The 13,833-nt window shown below is 46.4% G+C and overlaps 1 protein-coding gene across 1 annotated transcript in view; it reads left to right on the forward strand.

The window, feature by feature from the left end:
- SPG11 (SPG11 vesicle trafficking associated, spatacsin) overlaps positions 1-13,833 on the forward strand; it is a 189,878-nt gene that overhangs the window by 106,605 nt on the left and 69,440 nt on the right. The window contains 2 exon segments of the mRNA XM_030189824.1: positions 2,237-2,402; positions 13,592-13,806. Coding sequence (XP_030045684.1) covers positions 2,237-2,402; positions 13,592-13,806 — 381 coding nt within the window.

Consider the following 13,833-nt stretch of genomic DNA (forward strand, 5'->3'; position numbering starts at 1 on the left):
TACGACCAAGCCACAAAATGGTGCCCGAGTTGACCAGATGACCATCGGAGAGAATCAGGGATGACCTCCCCTTACTCTCCCAGTGGTCAGTAACCCCCTCCCACTAAAAAAACATCTTTAAAAAATATTTTTTGCCAGCCTCAAATGTCATACCCAGCTCCATCGCAGCAGTATGCAGGTCCCTGGAGCAGTTTTAGTGGGTGCAGTGCACTTCAGGCAGGCGGACCCAGGCCCATCCCCCCCACCTGTTACACTTGTGGTGGTAAATATGAGCCCTCCAAAAATCACCAGAAACCCACTGTACCCACATGTAGGTGCCCCTCTTCACCTGTAAGGGCTATGGTAGTGGTGTACATTTGTGGGTAGTGGGTTTTGGGGGGCTCAGCACACAAGGTAAGGGAGCTATGTACCTGGGAGCTTTTTCTGAAATCCACTGCAGTGCCCCCCTAGGGTGCCCGGTTGGTGTCCTGGCATGTCAGGGGGACCAGTGCACTACGAATGCTGGCTCCTCCCATGACCAAAGGGCTTGCATTTGGTCGTTTCTGAGATGGACATCCTTAGTTTCCATTATCGCCGAAAATCAGAAATGACTAAGTCTAGGGACGACCATCTGTAAGGACGACCTAAATGTCAAGATTTGGGCGTCCCCGACCATATTATAGAAACACAAGATGGATGTCCATCTTGTTTCGATAATACGGGTTTCCCCGCCCCGCCACCGGGACATTTTGCGAGGATGTCCTCAATAAAACTTGGGTGTCCCTTTCGATTAAGCCCCTCCAAAGGATCTACTTCACAGTGATATTTTCTTTCAATAGACAGTGACCAAAACTGTTTTTTTTTTTTATTTAGCAAAAATGAGCCCCACTCCACCCTCCCCCCCACAAAAAAAAAATCTCCTCCCCCTCCTCTGGGCCTACCTTACAAACCCTGGTGTTCTAGTGGCCTCGTTGGGGCAGGAGTGATCCTCAGTCTCTCCTTCCCATTCTGGCTCCAGTCTCAAATTGGCTGCTGGGAAGATGCAGCAGCCATTTTGACTGGGGGGGGGGGGGGGGGGGCTATGGGTGGGGGCTGAAGCCAGAACCAAAATTCAGTCGGCCTCTGGTTTTGAACCAGACTTAAATGCACATTTTGCACAGGGCATATAGGTAGAAATGGGGATGTTGACAGTTCCCCTAGTATTTTACACAAGGCTTTGCTGAATGTGGAACCTGTTGTAAAATATGTATAAGGACTTTGGAACATACAGGAAGGAGCATCAGTTGCACAAACCTACATGTCCTAGAAACCAGCAGCAAGACGCAGGGCTAAGTGTTGGTGAGTACACGTAGATGTTCTGATTTCACAAGATTGCACATAGAAGAGGAGCCAGTGAAAGTGCAGAATGGAATAAGCGACACCACTGAGGTCAGAACAATCACTGGTAGAGACTCAAGTCCAAATGAGCAGTTAACTGGCACTCGCCTGCTTCCGAGCAGTTGTAAATATTGATGGGGAAATGTAAAAAGAAATGTCTAAAGTGGAAAATGCTTGTACAGTTTTGTTTTTTCTGTTGAGTGCCCAGAACAATCCCCCTTACATTCTCTGTGTCCCGTGGCATTTACACATGTAAATAGCAGCCTTGCAAAATTCATACTGACATTTGTACACTGTTCTAAAATGACTTCTTTAACCGGATAACTTTACTTTCTAATTATTTTTATTTTATTTTATTTTTGTTACATTTGTACCCCGCACTTTCCCACTCATGGCAGGCTCTATGCGGTGGGCAGTGGAGGGTTAAGTGATTTGCCCAGAGTCACAAGGAGCTGCCTGTGCCGGGAATCAAACTCAGTTCCCCAGGACCAAAGTCCACCACCCTAACCACTAGGCCACTCCTCATTGACACTATGGGCACTTATAAAATGAGCCCCACGTAAAAGTATGCACAATGGCCAGTTCAGACACAGCGGTGGGTATTGGGTGGAGCCCAGGTGGAATCATGATTTTTATGTGAATATTTACAAGTGCTTGGGAGCAGGCGTAAATGTTTATGTCTTTATTTTAGGTGCCGTTTCTGAGGGATTTGTGTTGGTAGTTTATGAAGTGCCTTACTGATGCTCTCTGAGCACTGTTTTGATAAATTTCCTGTTGAAGCATCTTTCTGCTCTTTGGGTTCTCATAATCCTCAGCTCCAGGCACTTGTATAAAGGAAACTAAAAATAGCAGGTGTTGAATTCTCTGCTTGGTTTTGTAGCTCAAGAGTTCCGGTCTGGGAGGTTGGAACCAGCTTCCTGTGCCGTGGCTGGAGTCTCAGGCTGTCTTTGTTCTGGAGCTGATGATGGAGCAGTGTCACACTCATTACGAGATGGGAAAGGTCCTGCACCTGTTTTCAGACACAGAAGACATTCTGATATCTACTGGTAATGGTCCCTGCCTTGACTCTTATGACCCCTGACTGAATGTTTCTGCTGTTCATGATGACAAACGTGTAATAATGGGACGCAGAGCAGGTGCTGCCTTTGGGGATTTTGTGCAGTGCTAGGATGGGTGTTGTGGCCGCTGTTCTTTCAAGGCCCCGCATTTCTGGTGCCTCAGCCAGTCTTTATACTATAGTTCATACTTTATTAGATTTTCTGTACTACTTGACTTGGTTCAAGAACACAGCAGTGTACAATATAAAATCAATGTTTTGGGATTGGCCACTGCTGGAAACAGGATACTGGGCTTGATGGATCTTTGGTCTGTCCCAGTGTGGCAACACTTACGTTCTCATGTACTTATAATGTTTTAAAAAAAAGAACTACAAAAATCGATAGGAAAAGACACACACACAAAACTAAAATAAAACCAATCAAAAGTCAGAGAGTAAAAACAGATAAGTGTTCCAGTAAGAAGCCCCTGAATCTCCTGGAAGGGCAACTGCAAAAATAATCTTAAAATAATGGGCCTTTAGGAAACATTTGTAGCGCTTTACCGACTGCTGCTCTCAGAAGGCCATCATCCCCCCTCGCAATACAACTTGTATTGCAGCACCCCCAAACATCTCAACAATGTACATAAAGGTAAAAGAAAAAGATTAAATAACACTGCTGAAAGACAGGAGCCTTGTGGAACACCTGTCAAACAGGTTGATCTGTGTTTATGTCCTCATCGTTGTGAGGCCCAATTGACCTACGATTGTTGTTTTCGGTGAGCCTGGTAGCTAGGGATTCCCTACTTGTGAGAATTAAGGTCTGCTTGTCCTCTGCTAAAACGAAGATACTTATCTTTAGCAGGTATTCTCAGTGGAGAGCAGGCCTTATGTTCTCACAATCCTTCCCACATCCCCTTGGAATTGTCTCCTGTTTTTTTAAATTTTTGTATGGACTATAGTATTGTTCTTCGGGTACCGTGGCTCGTTCTCCACAAAGCTCTTTCAAGCTTGGAATAAGCTCCAGACTGGGCATTGCAGGTCGTATTACCCACTTGTGAGAATATATGGCCTACTGTCTTCGGAGAATACCTTCTGCGGTTAAGTATCTTCGCTTTATAATGTGTGTCACGAAGCTCCAGCAGTAGCAGATTATACAAGTGGTTCTTCCATAACCAATAGGATGAGGCTTCTGGATCAATTCAGTGTAACAGAAACAGAGGAGAAATGATGTGCACAGTGATAAGTACATAAGTATTTTCCACACTGGGACAGACCAAAGGTCCATCAAGCCCAGCGTCCTGTTTCCAACAGTGGCCAATCCAGGTCACAATTGCGTGGCAAGATCCCAAAACAGTACATTTTATGCTGCTTATCCCAGAAATAAGCAGTGGATTTTCCCCAAGTCTACGGCCTTCTCCTTTAGGAAGCTGTCCAAACCTTTTTTTAAAGTCCGCTAAGCTATCCGCCTTTACCACATTCTCTGGCAACAAATTCCAGAGTTTAATTACACGTTGAGTGAAGAAAATGTTTCTCCGATTCGTTTTAAATTGATCACTTTCTGTCTTGCCTCTGAGACAAAAGTAACTTTCTGAAGGAGTAAATCTTTGCTCCCCCAGGCAGAATTCCAGGCAAGAAAAACTCTGGCTACTAAATAAGTATTAGATACAATAAATGTTTATTCAAATTGTCAAAGAAGCCAATCAGTAATTATTGAAATAGTAACAAATTAACTCCTAATACAGTTAATATGTAGCAAATAAAGACAGAGTTTTCCCTGGGAGCTGTCAATATGTCCACCTGCTAGTTCTGTTTCCTCTTAAATACTCTTTTGTTCCTTTCTTCATTATCTTAATTATAATTACCCTTTCTACCTAATGAATCTGCATCTTTCCAGAATATTCTGTTTCCTGTTATGACGTATCATGTTCCAACATGTTCTATCAAACGCTATCATTTATTTCCTTATTATATTGGCATAGGGCCACTCATGCACATGCATACATTTTCATTTGATATGGGTTGACCTATGTCCTCCACCCTCTTGCTAGGGATATAGTTTTACCCACACCCACTTACTTCTCCTTCGGATTGTTTATCTGGATACATCAGGCGTCCTTAGTCATAGGAGTCTCTGGCTCTTAGTTGCTGACCAGCAACTTATTACAAGTTAGCATAGGTCAAATGTCAAACTACAAATTTCTACAGCCTTAGAAAGTAGTTACCAGAAAAAATGCTGTCTTGCAATTCCAGATCTGCTCCCAGATCAAGAAAAGCAAAATAGCTTATATTAGAAATAAAAACTAGAAATATGTATGGTTTGCACTTGTTCATGGCCTTTATGATATACACTACTTTGTAGCTTCATCGCATGCCCCCTAGTCCTAGTATTTTTGGGAAAAGTAAACGAACGATTCACGTTTACCCATTCCACTCCACTCATCATTTTATAGACCTCTATCATATCTCCCCTCAGCCGCCTTTTCTCCAAGCTGAAGAGCCCCAGCCGCTTTAGCCTTTCCTCATAGGGAAGTCGTCCCATCCCCTTTATCATTTTCGCCACCCTTCCCTGTACTTTTTCTAATTCCACTATATCTTTTTTGAGATGCGGTGACCAGAATTGAACATAATATTCGAGGTGCAGTTGCACCATGAACCGATACAAAGGCATTCTCCGAGGACAAGCAGGCTGCTTGTTCTCACTGATGGGTGACGTCCACGGCAGCCCCTTCAATCGGAGATGTTCACTAGCAAAGACGTTTGCTAGCCCTCGTGTGCGCACGCCCACCGCGCATGGGCAGCCGTCTTTCCGCCTGAACGCACTCGTGTTCGTCAGTCTTCTTTTTTTCCGCGGCTCGGGACGGCTGTGTTTTCGTCGTTCTGTGCCCTGAGGAGACCCTCGTGCTTTTCTTCCGTTCGGAAGTCTTCTTTTTCACTTTAAACGTTACCATGCTTGTTTACAAAAAAAAAACCCAAAACCTTATTTCGAGTTTTTTCCCTGTCAAGTTTCCTTTCACTTTCGAAAGCGGCCCTTTTGGCCGCCCGTACGGGTTTTCTTTGTTAATTTTTTGGTGCCCTTTGCCATCATCGTGGATTTTGATTTTGCTGGCGTGATTTTTCCGCCCATGTCATCAAAGCCTCCCAGCAGCTTCAAAAAGTGCACCCAGTGCAACCCGGTTATCTTGCTCACTGATAGGCACGCTTCGTGCCTTCAGTGTCTGGGGGCTGGGCACCGTCCTCAGGCCTGTAATCTCTGTCTTCTGTTGAAGAAGTGAACTCAGGTGGCGAGATTGGCCCAGTGGAACGTTTTTTTCGGGACCTCGCCTGGTGTTTCATTTTTGTTTTCCATTCCTTTCCTAATAATACCTAACATTCTATTTGCCTTCTTATCCATCGCAGCATACTGAGCAGAAGGTTTCAACGTATCATCAACAACGACACCTAGATCCCTTTCTTGGTCTGTGACTCCTAACGTGGATCCTTGCATGACGTAAATATAATTCAGGTTCCTCTTTCCCACATGCATCACTTTGCACTTGCTCACATTAAACATCATCTGCCATTTAGATGCCCAGTGTCCTAGTCTCGTAAGGTCCACTTGTAATTTTTCACAATCCTCTCATGATTTAACAACTTTGAATAAACACGTGTCATCAACAAATTTAATTACCTCACTAGTTACCCCCATCTCTAACCCATTATTATTGTGTTCCCCAGTTTGGTAGCCTTCCTAATTTCTGATAACATTTCTACATCTGTCTGTTCATCCTGGCAACAGGCAAGAGAGTAATCCAGGCACAGGAAAGTCAGTAGGCAGGCAGCAGGTCAAGAGGGTAATCCAGTAACAGGCAAAGTCAGTAGGCAGGCAGCAGGTCAAGAGAGTAATCCAGGTTCAGGTAAAGTCAGTAGGCAGGCAGCCAGCAGGCAAGAGAGTAATCCAGGTACAGGCAAAGTCAATAGGCAGGCAGCAGGCAAGAGAGTGATCCAGGCACGGGCAAAGTCAGCAACGAGGGACAAGTAGATAAGAAACAAACTACTGAGCAAGTAACACCTACCAAAGTAGAAGCCGAAGCATGGAGTCCAGGAAGAGCTGAGCTGATAGTGCTGGCGTCTGACATCAGCAGGAACCAGCAGGGAGAAGGAGCACAGCCATAGGACAAGAGCAGGGGAAGGAGGAACCGGAAGACCAATAGGAGAGAAGCAAGGGAAGCCAGGCAGAGGAAGAGCAGACCCAGGTGGGTGGAAGCAAAGCAATTAAGGAGCCTGCAACGCCGCTCTCTGAACAAACCCAGAGAAGAACTACACACACATGGCTCAGGGCAGTGCCAGTCAAGTGTGCGTGTCGACCGGACCCTGCGCAGCCCGAGGACGCCGCTTGCGTTGAGGTAGGGGACATGACAGTACCCCCTCCTTAAGGACCCCCCTCTGCCTAGGTCCGGGTTTCAGTGGGTAGTGGTCAGGGAAATCTCGAATAAGGTCTGGAGCGTGGAAGTTAGCAGCGGGCTCCCAGGAATTGTCCTCCAGGCCAAAATGTTTCCATGACAGCAGATAAAATAGTGGTCCTCTCTGACTCCTGGAGTCTAGAATCTCCTCCACCTTGAATTCAGGATCAGGCTCAGAATCAGGGATGATGATCTTCTTGGGTTCCGGATGCCATCTGGAAGTTAAAAATGGTTTAAGCAGGGCTAAATGGAAGGCGTTGTGACCTTGAGGTTAGATGGTAACTGGAGACGATAAGTGACCGCCCCACCCGAGATTGTACTGGAAATGGCCCCATAAATCGGGGAGCGAATTTGAAGGAGGGTAGGCGAAGCCTCAAATGTTTGGTGCTGAGCCAGACCTTCTGTCCAGTTTGGAAAACTGACGCCGTTTGTCTTTTCCGATCCACGAAGAGCTTGTACTTAGCCGAGGCTTGCTGGAGATGTTTCTGGAACTTGGCCCAGATATCCTGAATGTCAGTGAGAGTCCGGTGGAGCAGAGATGAGGCTTATGTCTGAGGGATTGGAAGCGCAGATGAGGATGGTGTCCATACACTTTAAAAAATGACGAGGTATGAGAGGCAGTATGAAAACTGTTGTTAGGTGAATTCTACCCAGGGGAGCAATGCGGACCAGTCATCCTGTCGACTGTTAGTGTACATCCTTAGGAAGACCTTGAGAGTTTGATTGACTCGTTCCACAAGGCCATTGGTCTGTGGGTGATAGACGGACGAGAAGTGAGTGATAATCTTAAAGGCAGAACACAGTGCTCTCCAGAAACTTGAAGTGAATTGAGAGCCCGCAGAGGGAGACCATGTAAGTGGAAAATGTGTTGGATAAAGGCCATGGCAAGGGTGGCAGCAGAAGGAAGGGCCTTCATGGGGATAAAATAGGCCATCTGGGAAAATCGGTCCACCACTACCTAAATGGGCTGTGTGCCCTTGGGATTCAGGGAGCTCAGTAACAAAATCCATTGGTATTTCCTGCCATGGGAGTTACGGAACTGGTAAAGGCTGCAGGAGTCCCCATGGCTTGCCAGGAGAGAACTTGTTCCGGGCGCAAGTGGGACAAGTAGAAACAATATGTAAGATATCTTGAGCCATGTGGGGCCACCAATAATACTGAGATATTAAATGAAAAGTCTTACGGAAACCGGGGTGACCAGCAAAAGTGGAGGAATGTCCCCATTTGAGGACCTTCTTCCTGGTTTGAGGTGGCACGGAAGTTCTTGTAGGTTTGGGCGAGACCAAGGTCGTGGAGGCAATGCAGGCAGGATTGAGCATGTGGTAACACTCTTTAGGTTCTTCAGAAGGGTTGAAGGCCCTGGATAGGGCATCAGCTTGTGAATTTTTCTCGGCTGGTCGGAAAACCAGGTGGAAGTTAAAACGAGCAAAGAATAATGACCAGCGTGCTTGCTGTGGGTTCAACCTTTTGGCTTCCTGAAGGTATAGGAGATTCTTGTGATCTGTGATTACCATGATGGGGTGCAGGGCCCCTTCCAGGAGGTAGCACCATTCTTGAAAGGCCAATTTAAGGGCCAACAGTTCCTGGTCTCCGATGTATAATTTTGTTCAGCCAGAGAAAACTTTTTAGGAAAAAAAAAACAGGGGTGACATTTGCCAGACTATGAGGCTTGAGAAAGAAGAGCCCCTGCCCCGAGGGAAGAGGCATCAACCTCCATAACGAACGGTCTTTTGACATCAGGACTTCGAAGTACAGGGGCGGACAGAAAGGCTCGTTTAAGGGTGGTGAAGGTGTCTTGGGCTTCTGGTATTCAGTTCTTCACGTCTGCCCCCTTCCTGGTCAGCGCGGTGAGAGGGGCAGTGATGGATGAACTGCCGGTAGTAGTTAGCAAAGCCTAAAAATCGTTGCAAGGCCCGGAGACCCTGAGGCACGGGCCAATCTCGGATGGCTCATAGTTTAGCGGGGTCCAATTGGAAGCCATTTGAGGAGACGATATATCCCAAGAATGGGATAGACCGTTGATGAACCGAGCACTTTTCCAGCTTAGCGAATAGGTGGTGGCTCCATAGGCACTGAAGGACCGTATGCACATGATGGACATGGTCCTTAACAGAAGCAGAGAAAACCAGGATGTCATGACCGAGGAGTACAGAAGATCTTGAAAAATAAAATTGATGAATTCCTGAAACACCGCATGTGCGTTGCAAAGGCCAAACGGCATAACTAAATACTCAAAATGCCCCTCATGGGTATTAAAAGTGGTCTTCCATTCGTCCCCACGGCGAATTCGGACTAGGTTGTATACCGTCAGAGATCTAACTTGGTGAAGATAGATGCCCCTTACAGACGATCAAAAAGTTCTGGAATGAGGGGAAGCAGATACTGATTTTTGATGGTTATTTCGTTCAGACCTCGGTAGTCAATGCAGGATCGCAACGAGCCATTTTTCTTGGAAACAAAAAATAACCCTGCCCCCGCCAGGGATGAAGAGGGTCTGATGAAACTCTTACGGAGGTTTTCTTGTATATATTCCCGCATGGTATTAGATTCCTCCTGAGAAAGGGTGTAGAGCCGGCCCCAAGGGGGCATTTTGCCTGGGAGTATTAATAGAACTAAAAAATGAACTTGCGGAGCTACTGTTAGAAATATGCAATCTGTCCCTAAAATCGAGTGTAGTACCGGAAGACTGGAGGGTAGCCAATGTTACTCCGATTTTTAAGAAGGGTTCCAGAGGAGATCCGGGAAATTATAGACCGGTGAGTCTGACGTCGGTGCCGGGCAAGATGGTGGAGGCTATTATTAAGAATAAAATTGCAGAGCATATACAAAAACATGGACTGATGAGACAAAGTCAGCACGGATTTAGTGAAGGGAAGTCTTGCCTCACCAATCTAATGCATTTTTTTGAGGGGGTAAGCAAACATGTGGACAATGGGGAGCCGGTTGATATTGTATATCTGGATTTTCAGAAGGCGTTTGACAAAGTGCCGCACGAAAGACTCCTGAAGAAATTGCAGAGTCATGGAATCGGAGGTAGGGTATTATTATGGATTAAGAACTGGTTGAAAGATAGGAAGCAGAGAGTAGGATTGCGTGGCCAGTATTCTCAGTGGAGGAGGGTAGTTAGTGGGGTCCCGCAGGGGTCTGTGCTGGGTCCGTTGCTTTTAATGTATTTATAAATGACCTAGAGATGGGAATAACTAGTGAGGTAATTAAATTCGCCGATGACACAAAATTATTCAGGGTCGTCAAGTCGCAGGAGAAATGTGAACGATTACAGGAGGACCTTGCGAGACTGGGAGAATGGGCGTGCAAGTGGCAGATGAAGTTCAATGTTGACAAGTGCAAAGTGATGCATATGGGTAAGAGGAACCCGAATTATAGCTACGTCTTGCAAGGTTCCGCGTTAGGAGTTACGGATCAAGAAAGGGATCTGGGTGTCGTCGTCGATGATACGCTGAAACCTTCTGCTCAGTGTGCTGCTGCGGCTAGGAAAGCGAATAGAATGTTGGGTGTTATTAGGAAGGGTATGGAGTCCAGGTGTGCGGATGTTATAATGCCGTTGTAATCGCTCCATGGTGCGACCGCACCTGGAGTATTGTGTTCAGTACTGGTCTCCGTATCTCAAAAAAGATATAGTAGAATTGGAAAAGGTACAGCGAAGGGCGACGAAAATGATAGTGGGGATGGGACGACTTTCCTATGAAGAGAGGCTGAGAAGGCTAGGGCTTTTCAGCTTGGAGAAGAGACGGCTGAGGGGAGATATGATAGAAGTGTATAAAATAATGAGTGGAATGGATCGGGTGGATGTGAAGCGACTGTTCACGCTATCCAAAATACTAGGACTAGAGGGGCATGAGTTGAAGCTACAGTGTGGTAAATTTAAAACGAATCGGAGAAAATTTTTCTTCACCCAACGTGTAATTAGACTCTGGAATTCGTTGCCGGAGAACGTGGTACGGGCGGTTAGCTTGACGGAGTTTAAAAAGGGGTTAGATAGATTCCTAAAGGACAAGTCCATAGACCGCTATTAAATGGACTTGGAAAAATCCGCATTTTTAGGTATAACTTGTCTGGAATGTTTTTACGTTTGGGGAGCGTGCCAGGTGCCCTTGACCTGGATTGGCCACTGTCGGTGACAGGATGCTGGGCTAGATGGACCTTTGGTCTTTCCCAGTATGGCACTACTTATGTACTTATGTACTTATGTAGTAGCTCAATGGGGCAGTCAAAAGGGCGATGTGGAGGAAGGGAGTCCGCCTCCTGCGCATTAAAGATGTCTTGGAAATCACAGTATTCCTTGGGGAGAGAAGCATCACACGAGTACAACACCCCCAGGGAGACAGCAATAGTCCTCGGGGATGGCACCACCAGCGTGAGACATGTAGCGAAACATCGAGAACCCCAACTGCCGATATCACCAGTAGTCCAGTTGATACTTGGTGCGTGCTGTCATAACCAGGGTAGGCCCAAAATAACTGGATGAATGGCCCGGGGAAGCACCAGAAATTGAATCTCCTCCTTATGTAAAATTCCAACTTGCATCTGCAAGGGTTGGACAACGTGAGTGATGGAGTAGGGAAGAGTTAAACCTTGAATGGAGGTCACTTTTAGCGTAGGTTTGCAAGGAATTGAAGGAGCTCCTAGTTAGTTCAGGAGACCGGCGTCAATGAAATTTCCTCCTGCTCCTGAATCGATCAAAGCCTTGGTGCTAATACAAAATTCTTTCCAATGCAAGGAAATTGGAACAAAGACAAGGTTAACTGGAAGAGGCAAAAAACAACCCAGAGTCACCCCCTTCAGTGACCCTGGGTCTAGGCATTTCCTGGTTTATTCGGACAATGTCTTAGGAAGTGGCCAGCCTACCCACAGTAGAGGCAAAGTTGATTGTCCCGACGGTGAGCCCTCTCCTTCTCAGAGAGGCGATGCCGTCCGATAACCATTGGCTCTTCAGGGACTCCAGAAGTAGAGCTTGCCGCACCTTTGGGAGAAGAAGGGTGTGGCGTCCGAGGAGATGGTCTCTGAGAGTGGTGCTGAGTAGAGCATTCCAGTGACCTTTCTTGAAACCGTATGTCGATACAGACGCAGAGGGTGATCAGAGCATCCAAAGCATTCAGAAGTTCCTGGCCGGCCAGTTCATCTTTGATCCGATTGAGTTCTTGCCAAAAAAATGGCCGTAATGGCCTCTTAGTTGCATCTTACCTCTGAAGCTAGGGTTCGAAAGCGAACAGCATAGGCACCAACAGAACAATTGCCTTGTTGAATTCGTAGAAGTTCTGCGGCTACAGAGGAGGGCCCTCCCAGCACATCGAAAACTAACCGGAAGCGGCGAAGAAATTCTCCAAGATCAGTGAGTAAAGGGTCCCATTGCTCCCAGAGAGGAGAGGCCCAAGCCAAGGCGGATCTGGAGAGTAGAGAGATGATATAGGTTATCTTGAGTCTATCTGTAGAAAAGGCTGCCGGGTGCATTTCAAACAGCATAAGACATTGGTTGAGGAACCCTTGGCAAGCAGAAGGGGTGCCGTCGAACCGGGGAGGTTCTGTGGCGTTTGACTTCAGACCTACTTCCAGAGCTGAACCCACCCCTAAATACCTTCTAGAACAGCTTATTTTTCTCCCACCCAACAGATATGACAGTCTCCTACCCAAACTGAAGAATCCTCTGGATCTTTGTTAGATAATATATAAACACTTGTGCATATGATTTTTATCAGCATTTCTACCCTTTCTTGTTTTCTTTTGGTTTGTTCATTTGTGTTTGGTAAACTGACTCACCAGAACTTCCACCTTCCACTGTGTTGCTTCCATTATTCTACAGATGACTTTGGGCTTTACTCACAGTACTGGCCATTAGCAGCCTAGCAATTGACTAGTCCCTGCCCCCTGCTCTTCCTAGTCCAAACTTCTGATTATCATCCATTATGTAAATGACATCTAATTCGCCTTATGCAGGTGGATTTTGATGGTCTTGGCTGAATATCATGTATGCTTAGCTGCAAGTTCAGCCAGGGCTGGAATAATCTTAAGCAAATTTAGGGGCCAACTGAAAATCTAAAGAGACGGTGGCTATAGGCAACCTTTATTTTTAAATCTCGTTTTTTGTGTTTGCTTTTGCTGTCCCTTCCCTCTCAACTTTCTTTTCTTTCCTCCAGCCTTTATCCCCCACTACTCCCTTCTGCAGCGTCATTGTTCTTCCCAACCTTGCCCTGGCCACTGCTGCTTAATCCATCTTGTGGCAGCCCTGCTCCAACTACTGATACTTGCTTCTTACCTGGCCCTGGATCTCCATCACTCCTCCCTGTCCTGCAGCTGCTGCTTTTACTGGTCCCAGGCTGCCACTCACTCTTTTTCATCCTGAATCTGATGGATTTTCTAGTTGTGAAGCCTTTGTTGCTCCCTGTACTGTTAGCTGATTCTTTTGTGAGTCTAAACCCTCTTTTCAGCTTGTAACGTTCTGGCCCAGCCTTTGGCCACAGCTGCTTGTCTGTGCCCCCATGGTCGGTGAATTTTCTTCCAGCCAGGGGGTGCTGCATCTCTTTCCCTTTTCTTCTCGCAAGCATCAGACTTTTATGTTATGGGGTATGGGTCGTGAATTTGTCTGGTGCAATCAAAGTGGCATCCAGGCTGCTTGACACCATGGTTTTATTTTCCAGCTTTGATTTCAGCGCCCAGTAATCTTACCAAAAGCTTTTGTTGTTCTTTGCTCCCAGTGAGCATTTGCATTTCTCAGTGTGTCTGTTTCACCTTCTGGGAACAGGTCCTGACGTGAAGAAGCTGTGTGCACTGAGTCAGATTTTGGAGGGGACGGGTGTAACCATTGACTGCACCATCCTGATGCATTACAGCCCAGAGACTCTGCAGCAGGAGTGCAGCCGTCTGCTCCAGCAGCTACAGGACAAAGGTGCTTTCTTGCAGGCCAGGAAGGTGGCTGTACTGGCCCAGTTGCCTGTGGATGAGTTGGTGATCCAAGAGGTATAGTCAACAGTTGTGATGTGTCTG

The sequence above is a fragment of the Microcaecilia unicolor genome, chromosome 1, assembly GCF_901765095.1.
Source record: "Microcaecilia unicolor chromosome 1, aMicUni1.1, whole genome shotgun sequence".
Taxonomy (NCBI): domain Eukaryota; kingdom Metazoa; phylum Chordata; class Amphibia; order Gymnophiona; family Siphonopidae; genus Microcaecilia; species Microcaecilia unicolor.